Source organism: Stigmatopora nigra, chromosome 9, assembly GCF_051989575.1.
Source record: "Stigmatopora nigra isolate UIUO_SnigA chromosome 9, RoL_Snig_1.1, whole genome shotgun sequence".
Classification (NCBI taxonomy): domain Eukaryota; kingdom Metazoa; phylum Chordata; class Actinopteri; order Syngnathiformes; family Syngnathidae; genus Stigmatopora; species Stigmatopora nigra.
In genome coordinates this window covers 9,756,787-9,777,930 of record NC_135516.1, presented here as the reverse complement: position 1 = coordinate 9,777,930, position 21,144 = coordinate 9,756,787, and the positions used below count along the sequence as shown (strand labels likewise).

The window sequence follows — 21,144 nt, the reverse complement described above, 5'->3', positions numbered from 1 at the left end:
ACGTCAATTTATTTACTGTTAAACAATGTTCATCACCATTTATGAATTACAGAATAAAGTATATACACACAACAAATGTGCTTTTGACATGTGAAATAGGGTCATAATTATTATCAGATGAATATGCTATGTAACTTGATAAGACTTCCTACAGTAAGAACAAACTATGCATTTTCCAAAAGAATACAAAGATGTTATTCATCTATGAATAGTGGACCTTTAAAAAAAAGAGCAATAACCAAAATAACAAGTAGCCTTGAAACACATGATAAATTGAGTTACAAATGCTTAAAAAATTAAGTTAACCTAACAATGGAAGGTTTTGTTGGGAGGGTTCCAATGCAATAAAACCTTAATTTAAGCAACCCTCCATGTACGTCATTTAAGGGCCGATGATCGAGATGTTGTCTGATGGTTCTGATTTGTTACCGGAATAACAGGTGGTGCTGCGTTGGATGTGTGCTGGTAGGTGGCCTGGTCATGGTGTAGGGTGGACGAACTAAGATGGAATGTGACATTTAGCACGCTACAAGTCTTTCCCGCTCCACAGGAATTTGTTCGAACAGTAATTGTGGCGAGACGTACCACTCAAACTACAATCAATATTTTGACAAAGTGTCCTTTTAAAAGGAGCCCAGGGTCATGAGAAAACTGCAAAATATTGGAGAACTTGCAAAGTACAAATGGTCTACCTTATGTATTCTCTTCAGTGGCGCTAATCCCATTCAATTGAATTGTGAGAATAAAGTCAGAATTCGGAGATTCGAATCAAATGAATTCAAGTCACAATTCTGACTGTGAAGTGAGAATGCTGAGAATAAATTCAGAGTTCTGACTGACTTGTAAAACAGAATTCTGAGAATAAAGTCAGTAATTGGTCAAAATTTGGAATTAGTCTGAATCTTTTTGAACAAAACAACAACAAAAAGTCCCTAAAAAAACAAGAATACTGTGGACAATGTCAGAAATAATAATGGAATAGTTTGTCAACTTCCCAACAGTAGATGCTTTGGCATTGTTTTCTATTTCACAACACAAAAGAAAAAAACCCATGCGGCTGCTCTAAGGCTTCCCGCCAGCTCCGCCCACCCACAGGTAGTAGCACCTTGTCTTTGACAGCCGACAGAACATCCGCATTTAAACTGCCGCTTCAAAGGTCAGATAAGTACAATTTTTCATCCCATAATTTCAAAGCATAAAATGTCTAAACGTTTGTTGATGTTCTATAACGCTCGACGATATGTTAAATATCTTGATAAGTTATCTGTACTTCAGTTCCTGCACAGCTAATCTAGTATGTGGTTTTCAACTGGCTGGTGCTACTTTGTTTGACATGTGTGGTTTGGCTCATGCGTGGGGCAAGCTACAACCCCAAAAAAATTATAAATTAATCTGATTTAATGCCAAAAATATGCAGCATGTGAAGCCATAAATTAGATTTTCTTTCCAGTAGATTTGAAACAAGTGCATCCTTTTGGGGAATCAGGCTTTTTGGGTGTTTAATCATTTGATCTAGTTTCATATAGTATCATTATTATTGCTCATTGTGTCCCAGAAATAATGCAAAACTAATGATATTTTTTATTAAAATATATGGTTTTATGGTATAGAATATGGATGAGTTTATAGATTGCGCCAAAATTATCAAATGGAAAAATTACATATATCGAACCGAGGTTGAACCCGGCATACCAGAACTGTGAGGCGGCTGGGTTAACCATTTTATCACCGTGCCTCCTTTTTTGATGGTTAATTAATTTTAACAATTATGAAGATCCCCAACTGTTGTATATTATGAGGCTTAAATTTCAATTATATGTATGAAAACCCACATATGTCAACCCTTGTGTTGATAGGTGAATTTAAAACTAAAAGTATATCATCATTTCTTCATTGCGTGGAAAAAATATTTTTAATAAATGTCATCAATCGTGATTTAACTATCCACCGCATGCGATTAAATATTGTAATCATTTGAGATTAGGAATGTATATTAGTTATAAGATAATTAGGCTATTGAAGGAAAGCTGAATTACAGACAATTTCAAATGTGAATCTTGCTCTGGTAGTTTCATTTTGGTTTTATGATTCTTTTCTGACCTCAAATATCTTAACTTTCTGGTTGCTGTTGACAGCTGTCCAATCCAACCGGGACTTTTTTTTGTGAATGGGTTGTTAATCCAAATCTACTAATAAACAAACAATGCTACACCCCATTAAACCCGAAAAACAGGGTTAAAACCAGTGTTACAGTTTACCTTGAAATGTTAAAAATAATTTGGAAAAGCAAAGGGAGGAAAAAGTATTGCTCTGAGCCAGTATTTCCAGGAAGTGCCTGCGTGTACCAGGAAAACATTTCATTAATGCTGTTACTATTTTCGTTAATCAAATGCGAGAACGCCCGATTGCTTCCTTGTGACTAACGTATTAACGTTGAAGTCTGCCATTGTTTTGTGCTTGGGTATAACAGCTGACACAAAATGGTAATACTCGTAAGCCAAAGTCATTCGGAGTGCATGAACAAGAAATGAAAGAGCTACTTTCAAATATGACGTTAATGGTGATGCTGCATTTTGATGTTTAATGTTAATTTGTATCTGTTTTGTTTTTAATTCAGTTGGAACCAGATATCGACCTTCAATCAGAAAACTTATTACCGAGGGACTACCGCTACTTCTGTTTTCGTAAAACCTTTTGAAAAGGACTGGATTCCAAAGTACACCAATTCATCAAGTCCGGAGCTGAAGATGCAGAAAATATGTGCTTCCTGTTTATCTTCCTTGAGGTTAAATGTCCACTACTTTATTTACATGTTGTTGTTTCTCCTGCCTTGGAGCTTGGTTGGCTACGTTTGGCAGAACGGGGCTGTTTGCGAAACCCCCCAAAACAGCTTACGGTCGAAACAAAACAGCTTTCGGTCGACACAAAACAGCTTTCGGTCGACACAAAACAGCTTTCGGTCGACACAAAACAGCGACGTCCTACCCACCATCTACGTCATAACTCCCACTTACGCCCGGCCGGTCCAGAAGGCCGAACTCACCCGCATATCCAACACTCTGCTTCACGTGCGCAACCTGCATTGGATTGTGGTGGAAGACTCCAATGAGATATCGTCATTGGTTAGCAAATTCCTGGAAAAGACCGGATTGGCTTACACTCATCTTAATATTCCGTCACCCTTGTCCAAACAAGGAACCAAAGGGACATTGCAAAGAAATTTGGGTTTGACCTGGCTTCGGAAAACCTTTGACGTCAACGACAAACAGCTGTCTGGTGTCGTCTACTTTGCAGATGATGACAACACCTACAGTTTGCAAGTGTTTGAGGAGATGCGATGGACTAAGCGTGTCTCCGTGTGGCCCGTCGCCTTCGCCGGTGGAGTTTGGTACGAGGCTCCCAAGGTAAACCAGTTGGGAAAGGTTTACGGCTGGGATGTGAAATACGACACGGGTCGGGCCTTTGGCACTGACATGGCGGGCTTTGCCATAAACCTGCACCTCATCCTCTCCAAACCTCAGGCATTTTTCAACTTAAATTTCGCCGGGGGATACGAAGGCACCCTTTTAAGGGAGCTGGTCACCCTTGAGGAACTGGAACCCAAAGCAGAAAACTGCACTCAGATATTAGTGTGGCACACCCACACTTCAGCTCCAGACAGCTCAAGGGAGAATGGTAGAAAATATTCGGCAATGAACATAGAAGTGTAATATCGGATTCTTCACAGTTAGATGGAGAGGAAGGAGAGGATGTTTTTGTTGCTGTGAAAATGGCTGCCAGTTCAGCATTCATTGAATGTATGATTTTCAAATTTCATTCTGGGGGGAAAGAAAATCGATATTTATGGACAATGTTGTTGTTGTTGTTTTTTTTCAAAATGTGGGTGCTGGCTCACTGAATAGAAAATGTTTCTCTTTTGTTCTCATTTGTGGGTTGGTCTTCTAAAAATAGCTTTTTTTTAATTGTCAAACACAATATGCAAAAATGAACAAAAAACTTTAATTAAACAAGGAGCATCAGTAAAGAAAGAGTCAAACAAAGCTAGCACGAACAAGTCTGCAAATACCTATTTAATGAAAGAATTATTAAACAATACCACAATTTCAGTTCAAAAATTGGCCTCAATTAATGAAAATCAAGAACTTTTTTTAAACATTCCAATTAAAAGTATCTTTTATAGTACTCTAGTTCAAATGGATTAGCCATCTATAGCCATGAGTTGCAGGAAATGGATTTCAGCAGTCTATTTGAACAAAAAAAAAGTCCTAGCTAGTACAGCGTCATCAGTTGGAAACAAAACAATGCGAGTTTTTCATCAGACGTTGACTGGTATGTTGGTTGCCATGTCATGGCGGAAGATGCCCAACTGAGATGGAATGTGACAAATGCACTTAATGCACTACAAGTCTTTCTGGCTCTACAGGAATTTGGTCCAACAGTAATAGAAGCGAGCCCCATCGCAGAATCTACAATGAAGATCTTGAAAAACACTTCTTTTAACAGGAGCGCAAGGTTGGGCAATCATCAGTGACCTCCTTAAAGGGTCGTTTTCTGTGCAAGGTGGATGTTTCACACGGCCGGGATTCCTTGTTCTTTCTGTAAATGAGTGTAAGATTATATCAGTTTTTATGAGTATAAAAGCATTGTTCTCATACAAACTGATGAATGAAATGTATCTGGCTAAAGTCCTGGTGACAACTGTTAGTTTTGCTTGTATTTAAGAGCTGCAAGGACAACAGACTGTGAGCTGTTCAGGCTGTTTGAGCTCTCCCCATTTATGCAGTCTGCTAATAAACCTATTTCATATTTAAATGATCTCACTCTTTCTTAACCTGCTTCTTAAGTTGTTTTCCAGACCTATTAATGAGACCTACAATGTTATTTTGGGGCTTCGGTCCTCAAACTTGCATCAAATCTATTTGAGGGATTGTTTTGTGACTGTATGTGTTGTGTCTTTTTGCGTTTTTGTGTTTTTGTGATGTGCGTGTGAGACTATGCTATGAGAATGCTGAGCAAACATTCATTTATTGAGCAAATACATGGTAATCTCACTTACAATAATTCAAAGAGTACCCAAAACCATATGATGCACCATTGTTTTATTTTTATTTTTTATTATTTTCATTGATCTCCATCTACCGAGAAAGCACAGTGAAGAATTTTCCTCCCTACTGATGAGCCTTTTGAATATATGTGGCTTTATAATTTTTTAATTGAGGCAGCTGCCTGAGGTATACAGCTCTACCATGACCTGATCTGGCAGTGAATGAGTTATGATAATTAGCCAAGTAGTCCAAATCAACAAACCTTGTGATTCCCCTTCAAGCTGGAAATACAAGTCAAACCGGCTGTTATATATATAGATATATATATATATAATAAATATATATAAAGGCACCACACACCATGCGCGTGACAAGAAGAAATGCCAGAGGGACTTTAGAATATTACGTTAATGGTGATGCTGCATTCTGATGTTTATTGTTAATTCATATTTGTTTTGTTTTTAATTCACCTGGAACCAGGTATCGGCCCATAACCCTAAATTCTAACCCTAACTCTACATTCTAACCCTAACCCTAAATTCTAACCCTAACCCTAACCCTAACCCTAACCCTAACCCTAACCCTAACCCTAACCCTAACCCTAACCCTAACCCTAACCCTAACCCCTAACCCTAACCCTAACCCTAAATTCTAACTTTAACTGAACCCTAAACGATCGCATCAATTTCCAGAACGTTGCTCATCCCTAAAAACGACAATTTGTCCTTTTTGACCTCCTTCGATTTCCATAGAAAGAACCAAGAGGAGTGGCATTCCGAGGAAGAACATTCAGTCACTTTTATACATCAGTGCCCCATTGAAATTACCCAACAGTATTTCTTTTAACCTCACAATTGTTTTTTTTTTGCGATGGGAACACTTTTTATTTGTATTTTTTAAACCGCAGTTAAGGTCTCAGCTGACGTCTTGTGATGATGGCGTTTTTAGAGGTCGAAAATGTAGCTAATGTCCAGAAGTGTTGATAAATTTCACTTTGAGTGTCAGTGATGCGTTTCAATGAAAAGGAAATGATGCACTTGAGCCGACAACCGTGTGAAATGGTCGCCGAGCTCGGGATGCGAGGACCGAAGAAAGGAGACGGTAACCTTTTGTTAGCATAGCATGAGCCATAGCAGAGCTTCCTGTATGATGTTAATGTGGCTTTCGTTCACTTTGTGTGCTTTTTTTTGTTCCAGTTGTGAAAAAGAGGCTGGTGAAACTCGTTGTTAACTTTCTCTTCTATTTTAAGACAGACGAGGAAGAAGTGAGTATATTACGCACTACTATTTTCCCTTATTGTTATGTCATGAACTCACTTTTGTACCTACTTATTTATGTGACCACTTATTCATATTGACTACTAATCTATGTCAACTAATGTTGTTGACTACCTACTTGTTATTTATTTATTTTTTATTATTTCTTTGTTGTTGTTATTTGTATACTGTCAATGGTAGCTAGTAGTGTGTTAATACAGACATTATTATAGTGGGACAATGACAATTAGTGGAAAATGTTGCTCTCATAACTTTTATAAAAGAATGATATCAATTTAAAGCAATATCAATTGTTGGCAGGTCAATATTGATAACATTGGGATGCAAATAATCCCACTATCATCATATCAGTATATTGTAATACTCTTAAATTGCAGTGAATGAGTTAACCCCTTTGCAAAAATAATATCCCAAATTTTTATTTCTTTTTTTAGCCAATTGGGGCTTTGCTTTTGGAGCAGTGTCGAGTGGAGAAGGAGGACAACATGACATTTTCCATTGGTGAGTGTTCTCCTGAGTATTATGATTTCTGATAAATGACCAAAAGATGTTAGCCTTGTATTGCACCTTTTTACAAAAGCAGACTTAATGATTGGCCTTGTTTTTAAATATTTCATACTATATTTGATGGTCTATTTCAGTCTATTTACACAAATTGTGTTTCTAGCATTTCTAGAAGAAGCAGAGAGGAAATATCTTTTTGAGTGTGACTCTGAGGAACAGTGTGGGAAGTGGATAGACTCTGTCATCAAAGCTAGGTAAGACTTTCTTTTCTTTTTTTTGATTGATACTTTTTTTATATTTTAGTGAATAGTAGTAACAATACAAAAACAAAATCTAATGAACAATAACAGTTTTTGTCCATATTCACTATCATTGAACCTTAGAAAGTGGTGCGGTAAAACTTTATTGTATTCAATAAATCTCATCTCGTGCAGCTATGAATTCATGAGGAGAAACCTCATATTCTACAGAACAGAGATCCACAGACTCACAGGCAAAGTAAGTGCATTTCATGAAAACTAAATGCTCCAACTTGCTAGATCAGTCAATCATTTAAGATTGTGTGATTGCTTGCTTCTCAGATGGACTTTTTGAATGTCTTTATTACATGAGCTACATGTTTATGACTTTGTATCAACAGGATCCGTTGGAGCAGTACGGCATATCAGACGAAGCCCGCTTTCAAGTCACCAACGGCCTGCAACACACTCCCCGTGATGCTTCCTCTACGTAGACCATTTTGCCTAGCTTGAACTTCCTTATCACTTCATTTTCCTCCTTAGAACAGCTCACGAAAAATGGCATTAATATCAACACTGCAGAGTTTATGTGGACTCATTTTTAAATTAAAAATTAAAAACTAAATATTCATGATTATTTTTGGGGGGAATCGTAACACACACATTGGGAAAATCATTTGGGACAATTTGGAAAAATTTGGTACACAATATTTAAACTGATCAGCATAAATAAATGTAGAATTAGGAAGAGGATTTAAGCTAAACTGCTGAGTTGAGCCACAAGTATGTAAATAGATTTTGGTTTGGGAGAAAAAAATGTTTTTATTAATGTGTTTATTGCTTTTTTCATCTAAACTACTTTGCTTTTTAAAAGATATGTTTGCACACTGTACTGTAATTTACTTGGTCTTAATGGGTTGATTTAAGTTTCTTTATGTACTTGAATTCATTTTGTATTTTTCTATGGCACTTTCATTGTTTCTTTAGTTATGTTGCACTGTCATAAAGAGTCTAAGAACAAATGTGTTGATTTCTCCTCATGTTTATTTTTTTTAATGAAACTATACTTATTTTTAAATTATCTAAAACTTGCGGCCCATGTAAAAGGACAAATGAAAAAGTTAAGCAATTTAAAAAAAACAATTCTATTCAAAAAGTATTTATTACAAATAAATTTAATTATATTAATTAATAATGTTCTCTAATAGAAAGTCCCAAAATGGCGCCTGGCCTTTTACAGATGTTTCATATCCGTTCCAATACTTTTCCGTAATGCTCCACGGCAAACAAACTGAAAAACGGATAACAAAAAAATAGATAAAGTATATTTTTTTGCTGACGGAAGCTGAACCCAGGGAGTTACGTTTCCTTAGCAACTAAAAATGCGTGATTCAAATTCAAAACGGCGACGTCACAATTTCCCGTGATCCCTAGCGACAATGGCTTCAGCGCTTAGCAAAAAAGCCATTAAAAGCGTTCCATAAATCCTTTATCGACTGGACTAAACTAAACAAACTATACCCACAAGATTTGACACCCAAGAGGGGAAATTGTGCCGGACTAGGCATCGGTGGAGTTTTCTTGGAAATCGGTGAGTGTAAATCAAATGTGGCTTGTAAACAATGTTGCTGTTCAAGTTCCTGTACAGCTTAGGTCGATTGCGAACAAGAGCTACTAGCATTAGCACTTGAGTGATAGGTTTTCATCAAATGACAATTGTCGGTGATTTTTTTCCACTCTAATTAGGAAGAAAAAAATGAATTAAAAATGCTTGCCGCGGCTCCAAAAATTATTCCAGTGGGCAGAAACTGCAGTCGCCAGTCTGTCTTTCTGTGGTGACATTCTCATGTTCGTTTTTCTTTTGTGAGAATTATTGTTCAAGCTGTATTAACACACTATTCAAATTTTCCCACATACATTTAAACGCATCAAATATCTAAACCCTCTGTCATTGGTTGCTTCTACAAACAATAAATAATAAAGCACAGAAAATTGATATTTTGCCACAGTTGGTATTTTCAGTTGGTGTGTTGAAACACACCCACCCTCTCTTTTATTTTTATTTTTTTACCCCAAATGTAACAATCTAATCATGGCCAGTTCATTAAACTTGTAGGAAAAAAAGATCCATTGTTAATAAAACTGCATTCCAATGCTAGTCATTGAATTACAGTGTTATTATAATTTTGTTAATTAATTGAAAATTAGTTGATCAGAATGAGACTTAACTGAAAAACTAACCCGATTTACTCACAGTTAGCCATTACTTATTATCACTGATTAACTATAAGATTTAATGATAGCCAAACAAAATACGTGATGCCATTTGTATTAATTTAAAATCTGTTTTCAGGCGTTATGGATCAGGACTATGAGTCCAGGCTGCTAAGGCAAATAAACATCCAAAATGCAAATGCCAGTCCAGTGGTAAGTACATGCATGACATAATATTATAAGTGCATGACTTGTAATGTTTTGACTGCAGCTTTATGGTAAACAAGCGCCACCCAAAGAGTTGTTTTAAGGAGAAAATAACTTAAGCCGGCTGAAGTGTGTGTGTTAACACATTTAATGGTGATATTCGAGAAAACCATAACATCTAAATGGCTGCCTTTGGTAGCGTTATGTGTGTCAGTGTTAACACCTCAAACAGTCTGCTGTTTGAGGGTTAGGGTTAGGGGTTTCATTGTGGTTGTTGTTAGTCGCCCTGATGCCAGTTTTATTGCTATTATCAAACTTATTTTTTTAACAGCAAGTATAACTTAAATATCCAGATAGAGGCATGACCAATATTAACACATTTGCTAACATTAGACATCACATTTTATTCTGATTCCATTAATGAAGAGAGACTTCTGATCCAATAATGAAAAAAATTGCTAATGACTAAATGCAAATGTATTGGCATTTGTGCACCTGTGCAGAAATCCGGTGGCGCGCTCCGAGCTCTGTCACCAGCCAGCTCCCCGCTGTCCTCCCCGAGCAAGCACGGCGACCGCTTCATTCCGTCGCGGGCCGGCGCCAACTGGAGCGTCAACTTCCACCGCATCAATGTGAGTTTTCCGCAAAGGAGCAACTGTCACTTGCATCATTGTCAAGGTGTTTCCTTGAGCGAAATGATGCTTTATGCTGTGCCAAATCAACTGTGTGGTCTCGGTTGATGGAGCTGATGTTTTCTTGTTGTCCTGGTTTAGGAAATTGAGAAGTCGCACAACCAAAACAGGAAAACAAAAGATGGCGCGGCAGACAGCAACAAAGGTAATGTGTTGACGTTTTGCTAATCTTTTTCAAACAGAATTAGCCAGTGGTGGATTGCTGTCAATGACAATGAAGGGGTAAAACTAAACTTTCTTTGTTTCTCTTCATGTTTGAATAAATATTCAATCTAGAGGAGCAGAACTTTGTCTTAAGTGGCCAAATTCAAAATATCAGTGTTTATGATAAACCTTTCACGTCTGAAGTGATCATGAAATTTATTTTCTGACTGCTCTGACCTTTGAACTTGGACCTCACCCCCAAATTTCCTTACCTCCTCTGTTTCATATTACTGACATATCCAAGAAATCTAATAATAACATCTTTTTGTGTTTACATTTTAGCAAAGTCCATTTCATCAACTTTGTGACCTTTGACCTCGTTAACCCAAAATGTAACATAACATAACCTCTGCATTCAGTAGGTTTGACCTGGTTGATTTATTTGATAATGTACAGCACATAATAATGAACATTTTCATGTTAATGAGCATATGTATTCAATTTTTCTAGTTTTTAATGTTTTTTTTTTTTTTTTTGTGTGCTCACAGCGGACGGTCTGGCTTACTCGGCCCTGCTGAAAAACGAGCTACTGGGAGCTGGCATTGACAAAGTCCAGGACCCTCAGTCTGAAGACCGCCGCCTTCAGCCATCAACTCCGAGCAGGCGGAGTCTTTTCAAAGTAAAATATGAACTCACTGTAGAAATTACAAGTCTCCACTTTATCAATTCCATCCAACTAAAACCTCCACATATATTTTGTAGTATTCTTTGAGTACTAAAAGGTCCCTGGAAGAAGACGGAAACTCAGTCTCGCCTTATTCATTATCGCCTGTCAGTAGCAACAGGTAAATAAATACACCCCAAGTTTAGGCCAACTTGGTACACACTCGCTAATTAAATTCTTTGTACTTTGCAGCCAAAAACTACTACGCTCTCCACGGAAGCCCATGCGAAAGATATCTAAAATACCCTTCAAAGTTTTGGATGCACCAGAGCTTCAGGATGACTTCTACCTCAATTTAGTGGACTGGTCCTCTCTCAATGTACTTAGTGTGGGACTGGGAACTTGTGTTTACTTATGGAGTGCTTGTACTAGCCAGGTATGTCAAACAAAATGGTTCAAAAGGAGCAAATTCAGTAATAATGCCATCATTTTATTTATTTATCTTTTTTTTAGGTGACACGCCTCTGTGACCTTTCTGTTGAAGGAGACTCTGTAACATCAGTGGGCTGGTCAGAGAGGGTGGGCTTTTTTTTCTTCATTATAAAACAATGATGGATTTTTTTAAAGGTGTTAAACTAGGGAAGAGCAGGGATGTGCAGTTTTAATACTCAAATTGTGGTTTATAATCATAAGGATTAGACATATAGTGCTGTCAATGGTAGCCTACATTGTCATCCTGAAGCTGGTCCTCGGAGAGCAACTTGTTGTTTATTGTGACACTTGATGCAAAATGCTATGGAAAAAGCTCATCTCTAATTTAAACCTTCAAAAATCTTGTTTTTTTGATATTACAACAAACGTCCTTGGTCTTATCTGTAATTGAAGGGTAATCTGGTTGCTGTGGGAACTCACAAAGGGTACGTTCAAATCTGGGATGCTGCCGCTGGGAAAAAATTATCCGCGCTTGAGGGACACACAGCCAGAGTGGGTGAGTTGAAAGAAAGCCATCGAGCCGTATGCATACTTAGTTGGAGTGTTGTTGTTTGTTTTTTTAACCTTATTTACCTTCAAAGACCTGTCAAATACTACAAATCTTCCCATAGTTTACTATGCCAGGTTTTTTGCTGTTGTTTTTTTTATTTCTTTGCAAAAAAAAGGAAATTATTTGAAAAGCATTAGAAAATGAGATGATAGTGAACTTTATTTTCATATGTGTTGCTGCTAAAGGGTCATAAAATATAAAATATTGGATTTTGAAGGTTCGTAAAGTCTTCCTTCACATCCATGCGTTTTCCCCTCAGGTGCCTTGGCCTGGAACGCGGACCAACTATCGTCGGGTAGCCGCGACAGGGTCATCTTGCAGCGGGACATCAGAGCTCCGCCTCTTCAGTCCGAACGCCGGCTCCAGGGACACCGGCAGGAAGTTTGTGGTTTAAAGTGGAGCACGGATCATCAGCTCTTAGCATCCGGTGGCAACGATAACAAGGTACACGGAGAATATATTTGTTTCAATTAGGGCAGAACAGACAGCACTCCAAAAATCTCAATTTGGTATGGTACGTGGGGAAAAAAAACTGCACGTCATATGGAAATGGATTAATTTAAAGACGAAAAATGCTGTGTGCAGTTGCTTGTTTGGAACCACTCCAGCGTCCTCCCGGTGCAGCAGTACACAGAGCATTTGGCGGCAGTGAAGGCCATCGCCTGGTCGCCTCACCAGCACGGCTTGCTGGCGTCCGGCGGAGGCACCGCCGACCGCTGCATTCGCTTCTGGAACACTCTGACCGGTCAACCGCTGCAGTGCACTGACACGGGCTCTCAGGTGTGCAACCTGGCCTGGTCCAAGCACACCAATGAACTGGTGAGTCACATACAAGAGAGGTGGTAACTAGTCAAGTCTAATTGACGCAGGTGTTGGGATGCACACTCAATTTCAATGGCACTGAAGGGTGAAGTTTCTGAGACCCTTTTTGTACGACCTGGCCTTCTAGAACTGCACTGCCTAGTCGGCCCAGCAACAAGATGCTTGTAATTGGACCAATTGTGTTATTGGTTTGTCCTCCCAGGTCAGCACACATGGGTACTCCCAGAACCAGATCCTGGTGTGGAAGTATCCCTCCCTCACACAAGTGGCTAAACTTACAGGGCACTCATACCGAGTTCTTTACCTGGTTAGTATCTATACTGATAAAAAGAAAGCAAAAAAAACCAACAAGAAAACATACATATCAAGTTGGATCGTCATGGCATGTGTGCAGGCCATGTCGCCAGATGGAGAGGCGATTGTCACGGGAGCAGGAGATGAAACTCTTCGCTTCTGGAATGTCTTTAGCAAGATGAGATCCACTAAGGTATGTTCTCTATTTTTCTGTGTATTTTTTTTACCCTTTTTTTTTTAATTGTCTTCACCACTTCTTTCTTCTTTCAGGAGTCTGTTTCGGTCCTCAACCTTTTCACCAGAATCCGATAATGAGTGGACTCCCAACATTATTGAGGACTTAAAAAAAAGGGAGGATTCTCTTTTGCATGCAAAGTTTGAAGTTGTGACAGCAGTTATGCAGATTATCATCGTATTCCCGCAACCATGCTGACAGATTGGTGGTTTCTGGTTCTAGTTTACAGACCCGCCGCGTGCCATGACTGCCAAATTTCAAGTTTGTCCTTTTTTTAATTGTTGAATAATTTATTTTGTGTGTTTTTGTTTTGCTTTACTGCATTTTTAGGCTGTGTTCTTCGATTTGTAATTATTTGCGTTGTTGCAAATTTTGGTTTAATCTGTGGAGTTACCCTCAGGGGTTTGGAGACGGACGAATGGACGGATGGATGGACGAGCCAGTCGTGCATTACGGCCGTGCTCATCATGCAAAAACAAAACACGTTTGCCAGAGCGCAAAAATGGCGAGGGGAAAAAATTGACCGGTGCGCTGAAGTACATTTGCATAATTAAAACGCTGCCTATCAGAGTCATTAGTAACAGCAATTAAAGGCTCACAATTAGCCACGCGCTAAAACGTTCCGGCTTTGTTCGCGTTCTGACATTTGATTTGCGTTGATATTTTCGCGCGGGCGTTTGTTTTGTCTAATCTGCCGGCCACCGTGCTTATCATCTGCACGCCTCTCCCCAACATTTAATTGACTTATTTCCCAATCTGAATGCCGGGGAAACAAGTCTGCCACTTTTTTCCCTATAAAGGCTATTTATTTGTGTTGTGTTAAGATGTTGTTCTCCTGTTAATGGCATGTTTGCTAGGTTTAACACCACTTGACTGTTAAGGCGCATTTTGACCACAAGACTTAAACATTGAAAGTGGAATTATGTCAATTTCTGTACCCTGGCCATGGGAGATTAAAAAAAAAAACATCTAGTGTATATATATATAGTACATTGAGCTTTTGCTTTGTAATCTTTTCCTGTGAACCACCAGAGGGAGCTACTTTAATGTCCAATTGGAAGGTGGACTGCTGCTACCACACCCATCTGATCAAGCCTAACCCAGTTACTGCAAGGTGAAACTCGGGTTAAACACTTGCGGGTCAGTAATCGACGCAGTCTCTGTCTTGGGCTTTGAAAGTGGATAGACATTTATACTCCACCCACGCCGTTATTTGCAGCTGCAAAGCTGTAAATGGCGACAAAATATCCCCAGGCAAAATTTGGACTGCTAATTGTAATATGGGATGAAAAAAAACACATTTTGCATAAACAATAACACCCCTTCAAACGTGTTTTCAAGATAAATTGGCTTTTTTTTTCCTTTTAGCGTCATTGCCATGTGCATTATATATCACTCATTAACTACCATTGATGATAGATGTCCAATCCAGGGCCTGGATTCTCTAGTATTAGTATAGTCTGCAAATGTAAAATACCACCCCAAGAGAATTGAATTGGTCATCTATTGCCCTCAATGCCAGTCTTCCAAATTGAAATGAATATGATCGCTCCAATGGCAGTTGCTGCTGGACACAGTGAGTTTGGACACCCCTGTTTCAGACACCGTTTCGACGTCTGTCCCCCTCAATGGCAACCAATCAGTTACAGAGGGAAAAAAATGATTAATTCTGGAACTTCAAGCCCAATTATCTTACGTCCTATCTTCTAATGACCAGCTGAAACGTTGTCAATCTGTTGCTGTCGTCGGTGGGCAGATGTTAACATTCAAAGCTGAAAGTAACGAGGTGTTGGGTAGGGTGGGGGGTCTCATCTATGCATAATCCTACCTCCTGATGTTTCTATCAAGAGGCACAGACTGTGATGTTCGTTATACAACTAAAGCCTGGCAACATCCGCCAGGTTCCTCCCTTAAGCCTGACTCTTGAGCTTCATTGTTAACTCGCTTGTATCAAAGGAACAAGGCTTTTGCAAAGAGTAATAGCCGCGACCACCCTGGATTCTTTCCTCCCCTTTTATTTTATTTTTTTCCACCAGCGCAGAAGAGGTCCCTCGTGTGCTTTATTTACAAATACGGGCTCACCCCAGAAGCACCTTGTATTCATCCAAAAGTGGGGGATGGGTTTTTTTTCTTGTTTTTTTTTTTTTTACACTGCAGCCTCCACGCTATGATGAGCTGTCACACAGCAGATGCCCAAGATGATTTCAATAGCTTTCTGGAATCAGAAAGAGGAATAAAAAAAAAAAAAGATTAGGAGAGCGCAAGTCGTTGATATTCATGAGCGCAGATGTTGTCGCGCTGGGGCCTTGAACGCAACGTGTAAGTCAGGGCCGTCGAGTGTTAGCTTGCAGATGCTTTGACTTTCTGGCTGCCGTAGATGCCCAATCTCCGTCAAATGCAAAACTCTCGACTAGTTCCTCCAGTCAAAATAGATTGGAAGTCTATTTCGTTGATGTTTGAACACAAATGGGGCAGATTTACATGTAGACAGACAATGTCATTATAATCACAGGAATATATTCTTTATCCTCTGTGAAAAATGATTACTACTGTTGTGGCTTACTGCTTTATACTGCATCCTAGTGGCCATTTATTTCCTGTGACTGGCTGGCCAACCATTCAGTTGTCCCCTGTCTGGTGCCCATAGTTAGCTGGGATATGTTCCGGCACCCTCGCGAGGATAAGCGATTCGGAAAATGAGTGAGTATTGGCTTTTTTTTTTTTACATTAGAAGAAGCTGCTATTATTGTCATGCTTGAGCTCTCCATTTTTATTTTAGGAGAGTCTGCTTTTTTGGTCTTGTGTTGACTTTGTCACTTCTTTTATTATAAGTTTTGAACTCAGTTCTGCTTTCAAAACTATGTTACATTCAAATATCTTATGCTTAGGTGGTATTGATTGGAGAGCTTTCTGTTGCAGCTGTTGCCCATCATTTGATTGCCCCAAGAGGAGGGGTGGCCAAGTCTGCTCCTCGAGAGATGCCTTCCAGTCTGTTTTCCATGTCTCCCTCCACCAACACACTTGATTCAAATCATCAGGATCGGTAACAAGCTACTGGGCAGGTTGCTAATGAGTTGATCATTTGATTCAGGTGTGGTAGAGGAGGCAGATATGGAAAACAAACTAAATAGGGGCTCTTGAAGAGCCTCCCAGTTAAAATAAATTAGATGAGAATCTAATAAAATTCTATGTCATTTTATTAATGGAATTGGATTTGAAATATGTTTTCCACTCATTACCATTTAAATAATTTCTATTTGAAATACTTGAAAGGGAAAAACAAAGTTGTTGTTTTTTTACAAAATTGGTCCTTTCTGGTTAAAAAAAAAGGCTGTGTCAGATTAGTTCAAATTCATCTTTTCTTGACAAATGCACTTTATATCGAGTAAAATTGGTTTGGGCCGCACCCTCAACAGGTCTACATTTTTCACCCCCACCCCTAAAAAAAATGAAGTGTCTACGTCACAAGACGTCGCCCCGCCCACTTCTCGTCTTCTGGCTTCAGACATATAAAAACAGCCATCCATCCATCCGCCTGCAGCCTCCCCAGTAACACCACTGAAGCCGGCTCTGGTGTTGAAAATGCATTAAAATTAGAATTCAATTTTAATTAAATAAATTAAAAAACAAGTAGAAAGAAAACCTCATCGCTCCTCCAGATGTTGCATCATCATCATCATCATCATCTCCCATAAAACGGTGAGTCCATCCCCTTGCCCGTCATTTGCCGCGATCACGAATTGTCTTTCTTGTTTGTTTATTTCGCCAGCCTTCAAATGTAAACGTGCTTCGACGTCTTGAAGCCACGCCGACGTGAACACGACGAGTTGATCAGCACATCAAATGTCAACCGAGGGGTGAAATGTTTACCATCCGCGCCGTCAGGTGGCCGACATTTAACCCCCCTCCCCCCTGAAAAGAAAAATGAAAATGATAAAAATCCAGGTGAGCCTTTAAAAATATCATCCTCCGTATCTTCTTCGGAGTCGAAAGAAATCTTGGGAGAAAACTTCCGTGCAGCAACAGGTGGCCTTTTTCCCCCTGACACGATAAGAACGCGGAGGGAAAAAGTAGGGCGTCATTCAGCACTGATAGAGTGGACAGCTCCCAACTGACGCTGCTTATTTCCCCGAGAATGCAATTTTCGGGGTTGAAAATTTGTTTTTTTTCCCCAATAGGTGGTACCTGAACGCAACACAGATGAATTTTCAGAAGGAAAAAGGTATCCCTTCTTGCCTCCTCTCAGGAAAGTGTGCCCGGCTTTTCCCATCCCCCCCATTTTCCCTCCCTGTTGCATAGCTACCAGCTCAGAAACATACTGGATATGCAGGACAATCTGTCTGTCTGGAAACACTCTGTAACCTCCATGTTGGTCATCTGAGTGGAAATGCTCACGTTCTTCCTCCTCCTTTGGGTCTCCTGTTTGGGAGAGGAACAGAAAGGTTGGCATTACAACAACAAAGGATGGATGGAATGTCAGCAGGCTTCACAGATAAATTAGTCGGGGTTGGGAGGGGTGCTTTTAGGGGGGTGCCACGGTCCCTTTTCATACATCTAAAGTTCACTGGCAACATGCTTCTGATGTCAGGCTTCAATACGCAATCAATTGCGGAATGTAGCAGAAAAGGTAGAATGCCATATTAAAGGGCTTTAGTGTGGCACTACTTAGGTATTTTTATTATGAAGCCCCCAATTGTACTTATTTTCTTAGTTTTTGGGTCTGTTGATGGGAAAATTTGCTGTCATGAATGACGTTAGACGTCCTGCTCACTTGTTCTGGGGGAAAAAAAACACTTGTTACACCCAACCAAGCTCGGCTCACCTATGTGAGGATTTGGTGTTTTTTCCCCCCCCTATTAGATGTAAATTCTAAATGTTCTGTGAACAAAACTTAAAAATGTAAAGAGTTATATTTAAAGAAATTGACTTTTTTTGAGGGCTTGCAGAGCAACACATAGGAAAAAAAATGCGAGAATGTGTCGGCGGTGAGTGCCGAGTGGAAGACTAGTGATTTTGTTGCGATGCTCGTCAAAAGAACAACAAGTCCCAGTCTGCCGCTCGGCACCAGCCGGAGCTCTTCGGACCCCACCGGGGGATATTTACAGAGATAACATTTAGCATTCAAGAATGTCACATACATGTTTTTTTTAAAATAAAGTCTTATTTGAATTAAATGCTGATGTCCCACTGTTTCTTTCTTGTAAATACTAATTCAATACAATCAAATAGAAAACAATTCAAGCAACTCAATCCATTATGGCTGTGAAGGGCTTTTGGTATAAATTAGCATAGATTTAGGTAAAACAAAATGTATTAGAGTCAAATAATATAAAAAAAAATAATAACTGACAACATTTTTGGTTTAGAAGTTAGCGTGTAGGGAAAAAAGGTTGACCATTTTGTGACTAATAGCCTTGATACTTACATTTGTCATGTTTTTTTCTTTCCCTTCATGTTATTGCACAGCATAATAAATTCCATTGTTTGGAATGTAATAGGTTTCTAGTATTACCTTCCTTTCTATGCATATGCAAAGGATTACAGTATGACATTCATCAAAGTGGCTAGGTTTCTAATAAAGCATTCCCAGAGGTTGCATCTACAAAGGCTACAGGTACAATGTGTGAACTCAATTACAGCAGGGCATTGAGAGCCACATTTAATTCAGTCTTTAGTACTTCTATAACTTAAAATGGGAATATCTCATGTCATCTTTTCACATTCAAACATATGCCATTAATTAGTTTCCGGCCCCACACATACAAAAAGTAAAGAACAGTATAACTCTAATCGTACTTTTCCAAAACACAATGTAAGCGATTGAAAGAACAATACATTTTGTGTATAATGATTAACTGGGGTCCACTTTATAAAAAAACTTACAATGTGTATTTTTTGCGCAAAAAAATAAACAAATCGGCGTTCATTATCGTTAGCAATCAATTTTGGAGGCATTTGTAAATACGTAAACAATGACTCGTCTCCAAATCACTGCTGCTCTTTCTGCTTTGTCCACTAGGGACAGTATCATACAGTCATACATATACAAATAAAGAAGATTTACACTTATCGGAGTCTTTTATTAAGATTCAACAATGTTTATGTTTATTTATTAATGTATTTATTTTTTGGGAACACATGTCTGGGTGAATTGTGACACAATATTATATACGTCGACTGGCATTTGTTATTCTATGCTAATTGTTAGCATGTCAATGCTATTTTGCATTGTATGTTAGCATGAAGAACAAAGGGAACTTTTTCCACACAAAGTTGTTTGGTAGTTAGAATACTCATATTGGCCGCTGTCCAATTCCAATGCACCAACAAATAATATATTTGCAATATAACCACGCAAATTCAAAGCTGAGATTCAAACACGCGACCTCTTGACTGTGAAGCAGACACAGCAATAGCGAGCGCACCATGCTGGCAACATAAGTCAAAAAATGTGTCGCAGCCCACACAATTCAGATGAAATATAAAATGGTAAAAGTCTGAGGTTCTTTTTTTGGAAGCTGTCAAGACATCAAATCATGAACGCCTTTCATTTGGTTGTTACCAGGATACCTGCATGAGTGACCTGATAGGATCCCCGCTTTTGTTCCGCTCGGCAAACAAGCCGCTGGAACAGAAAAGTCAAGCCCGCCTCATTAGCGACATGTTACACCTTCACGTGATTTTTGAACAGCTCTCTGAAAAGTCAAGAATATTGCGAGCCGTCAAGCGATTGCACCATTTAATCAACCCTAAAAAAGAAAAAACGTGCTTAAATAACAATGAGCATTGATGAATTAAAATACTCTCCATTCAGGCGGCAATGTCTAAGTGTCCAGATTGAGTGCATGCTGAGTTTTTTTTTTTTTTTTTTTTTTAATACATAAACCCAATGACTGGTTTATGTTGCTAAGCAACACAAAAGAGTCAAGCACGTCGGTTCATTGGGCAATTAGAATGACTGGTAAGTTTCAAGGTTTTTCACGGAGGACGTCGGGAAAAAAAAACCCAAAACAAAACAAAAAGGAACACGAAAAAAAAACTAGAGAGTAACTTTTTTTTCTTTCCTTTTGTTTCGCCGGTGAGTGTCTTACAAAAAAGCTTTGTAAAAGAAAACATTCAAGCCCGAGAGAGGCTCGATATTTCTCTACTGCATTGAAGACATTATGGACTATTATCAAAACACTTCAAGATGCTCAATGCCAATCCTTTTTTTTTTTTAAATTTATTTTCCAATTCTAAACATAGTAAATCAAGTCTTATTTAAAAATAACTGGAAGGCCTAATGCTAAACCCCCAATGGATTCCTATTTTCCCAAAACAGAAATATGAAAAATACTGCACTTAATGTATGTGATTCCTGAATAAAGAGTACAAATATATTGACATAAAATAAAATATGAAGGAAACTACTAGTAGCTGTTAATTTACAGTTCGTGTTGCCCTAATACTTATACTAGTACATAACAATACTAGTATTGGCATCGATATGGCACTAAAATGACATCATTGCAATCAGGGAGTATTAAAATAACACGTTTGTGCTGCACAATATGTATTCCTTAAGATCTCGTCTCCAATTGCTTTTTGACCTACGCAAGATGGCCGCCAGGTACCCCTTTGTAAAAGCTCTTGTCAAAATGTTTACCAGTTGCCAACAATCTACATTGTAAAAAAAAAAACTGCTATTTTAAAAAAACAATTGAGACATTCAATAATATAATAGAGTATAGCTGTAATTTTATTAGTATTATAGAGTAAGCTAAAT

The 21,144-nt window shown here is 38.7% G+C and overlaps 2 protein-coding genes, 1 long non-coding RNA gene and 1 pseudogene across 4 annotated transcripts; all 4 read left to right on the top strand.

Annotated features, from left to right (window-relative positions):
• Positions 1–1,041: 1,041 nt before the first annotated feature.
• Positions 1,042–4,812, top strand: LOC144201301 (galactosylgalactosylxylosylprotein 3-beta-glucuronosyltransferase 1 pseudogene; annotated as a pseudogene). The gene is made up of 2 exons (XR_013327308.1): positions 1,042–1,156; positions 2,618–4,812. The product of XR_013327308.1 is annotated as a galactosylgalactosylxylosylprotein 3-beta-glucuronosyltransferase 1 pseudogene (transcript).
• A 967-nt stretch (positions 4,813–5,779) lies between these two features.
• Positions 5,780–8,090, top strand: plekhj1 (pleckstrin homology domain containing, family J member 1). The gene is made up of 6 exons (XM_077723822.1): positions 5,780–6,146; positions 6,242–6,309; positions 6,757–6,823; positions 6,990–7,080; positions 7,261–7,324; positions 7,467–8,090. Exons 1-6 carry the CDS (start codon positions 6,053–6,055, stop codon positions 7,557–7,559), a joined length of 477 nt encoding a protein of 158 aa, XP_077579948.1. The 5' UTR covers positions 5,780–6,052; the 3' UTR covers positions 7,560–8,090.
• Positions 8,091–8,474: 384 nt separating this feature from the next.
• LOC144201295 (fizzy-related protein homolog) lies at positions 8,475–14,369 on the top strand. Its single transcript, XM_077723803.1, has 14 exons — positions 8,475–8,656; positions 9,419–9,492; positions 9,990–10,118; positions 10,260–10,323; positions 10,871–11,001; positions 11,085–11,167; positions 11,239–11,422; positions 11,500–11,565; positions 11,872–11,974; positions 12,288–12,472; positions 12,614–12,847; positions 13,053–13,157; positions 13,245–13,337; positions 13,415–14,369. The coding sequence occupies exons 2-14, from the start codon at positions 9,424–9,426 to the stop codon at positions 13,454–13,456; spliced, it is 1,488 nt and encodes a 495-aa protein (XP_077579929.1). The 5' UTR covers positions 8,475–8,656; positions 9,419–9,423; the 3' UTR covers positions 13,457–14,369.
• Positions 14,370–16,870: 2,501 nt separating this feature from the next.
• LOC144201311 (uncharacterized) lies at positions 16,871–18,506 on the top strand. Its single transcript, XR_013327309.1, has 3 exons — positions 16,871–17,078; positions 17,149–17,324; positions 17,558–18,506. It is a non-coding gene; the product is annotated as an uncharacterized LOC144201311 (long non-coding RNA).
• The last annotated feature ends 2,638 nt before the right edge of the window (positions 18,507–21,144 follow it).

What these genes read in the sequence shown, in the direction of transcription:
- plekhj1 (XM_077723822.1), top strand. Translation starts at nt 6,053, where the DNA reads ATGCGTTTCAATGAAAAGGAAATGATGCACTTGAGCCGACAACCGTGT. An exon ending in AGGACCGAAGAAAGGAGACG is followed by an intron (nt 6,147 to 6,241) that starts GTAACCTTTTGT and finishes TTTTTGTTCCAG; the next exon opens with TTGTGAAAAAGAGGCTGGTG. An exon ending in TCCACAGACTCACAGGCAAA is followed by an intron (nt 7,325 to 7,466) that starts GTAAGTGCATTT and finishes TTGTATCAACAG; the next exon opens with GATCCGTTGGAGCAGTACGG.
- LOC144201295 (XM_077723803.1), top strand. Translation starts at nt 9,424, where the DNA reads ATGGATCAGGACTATGAGTCCAGGCTGCTAAGGCAAATAAACATCCAA. An exon ending in CCAAGCACACCAATGAACTG is followed by an intron (nt 12,848 to 13,052) that starts GTGAGTCACATA and finishes TTGTCCTCCCAG; the next exon opens with GTCAGCACACATGGGTACTC. An exon ending in GCAAGATGAGATCCACTAAG is followed by an intron (nt 13,338 to 13,414) that starts GTATGTTCTCTA and finishes TTCTTCTTTCAG; the next exon opens with GAGTCTGTTTCGGTCCTCAA.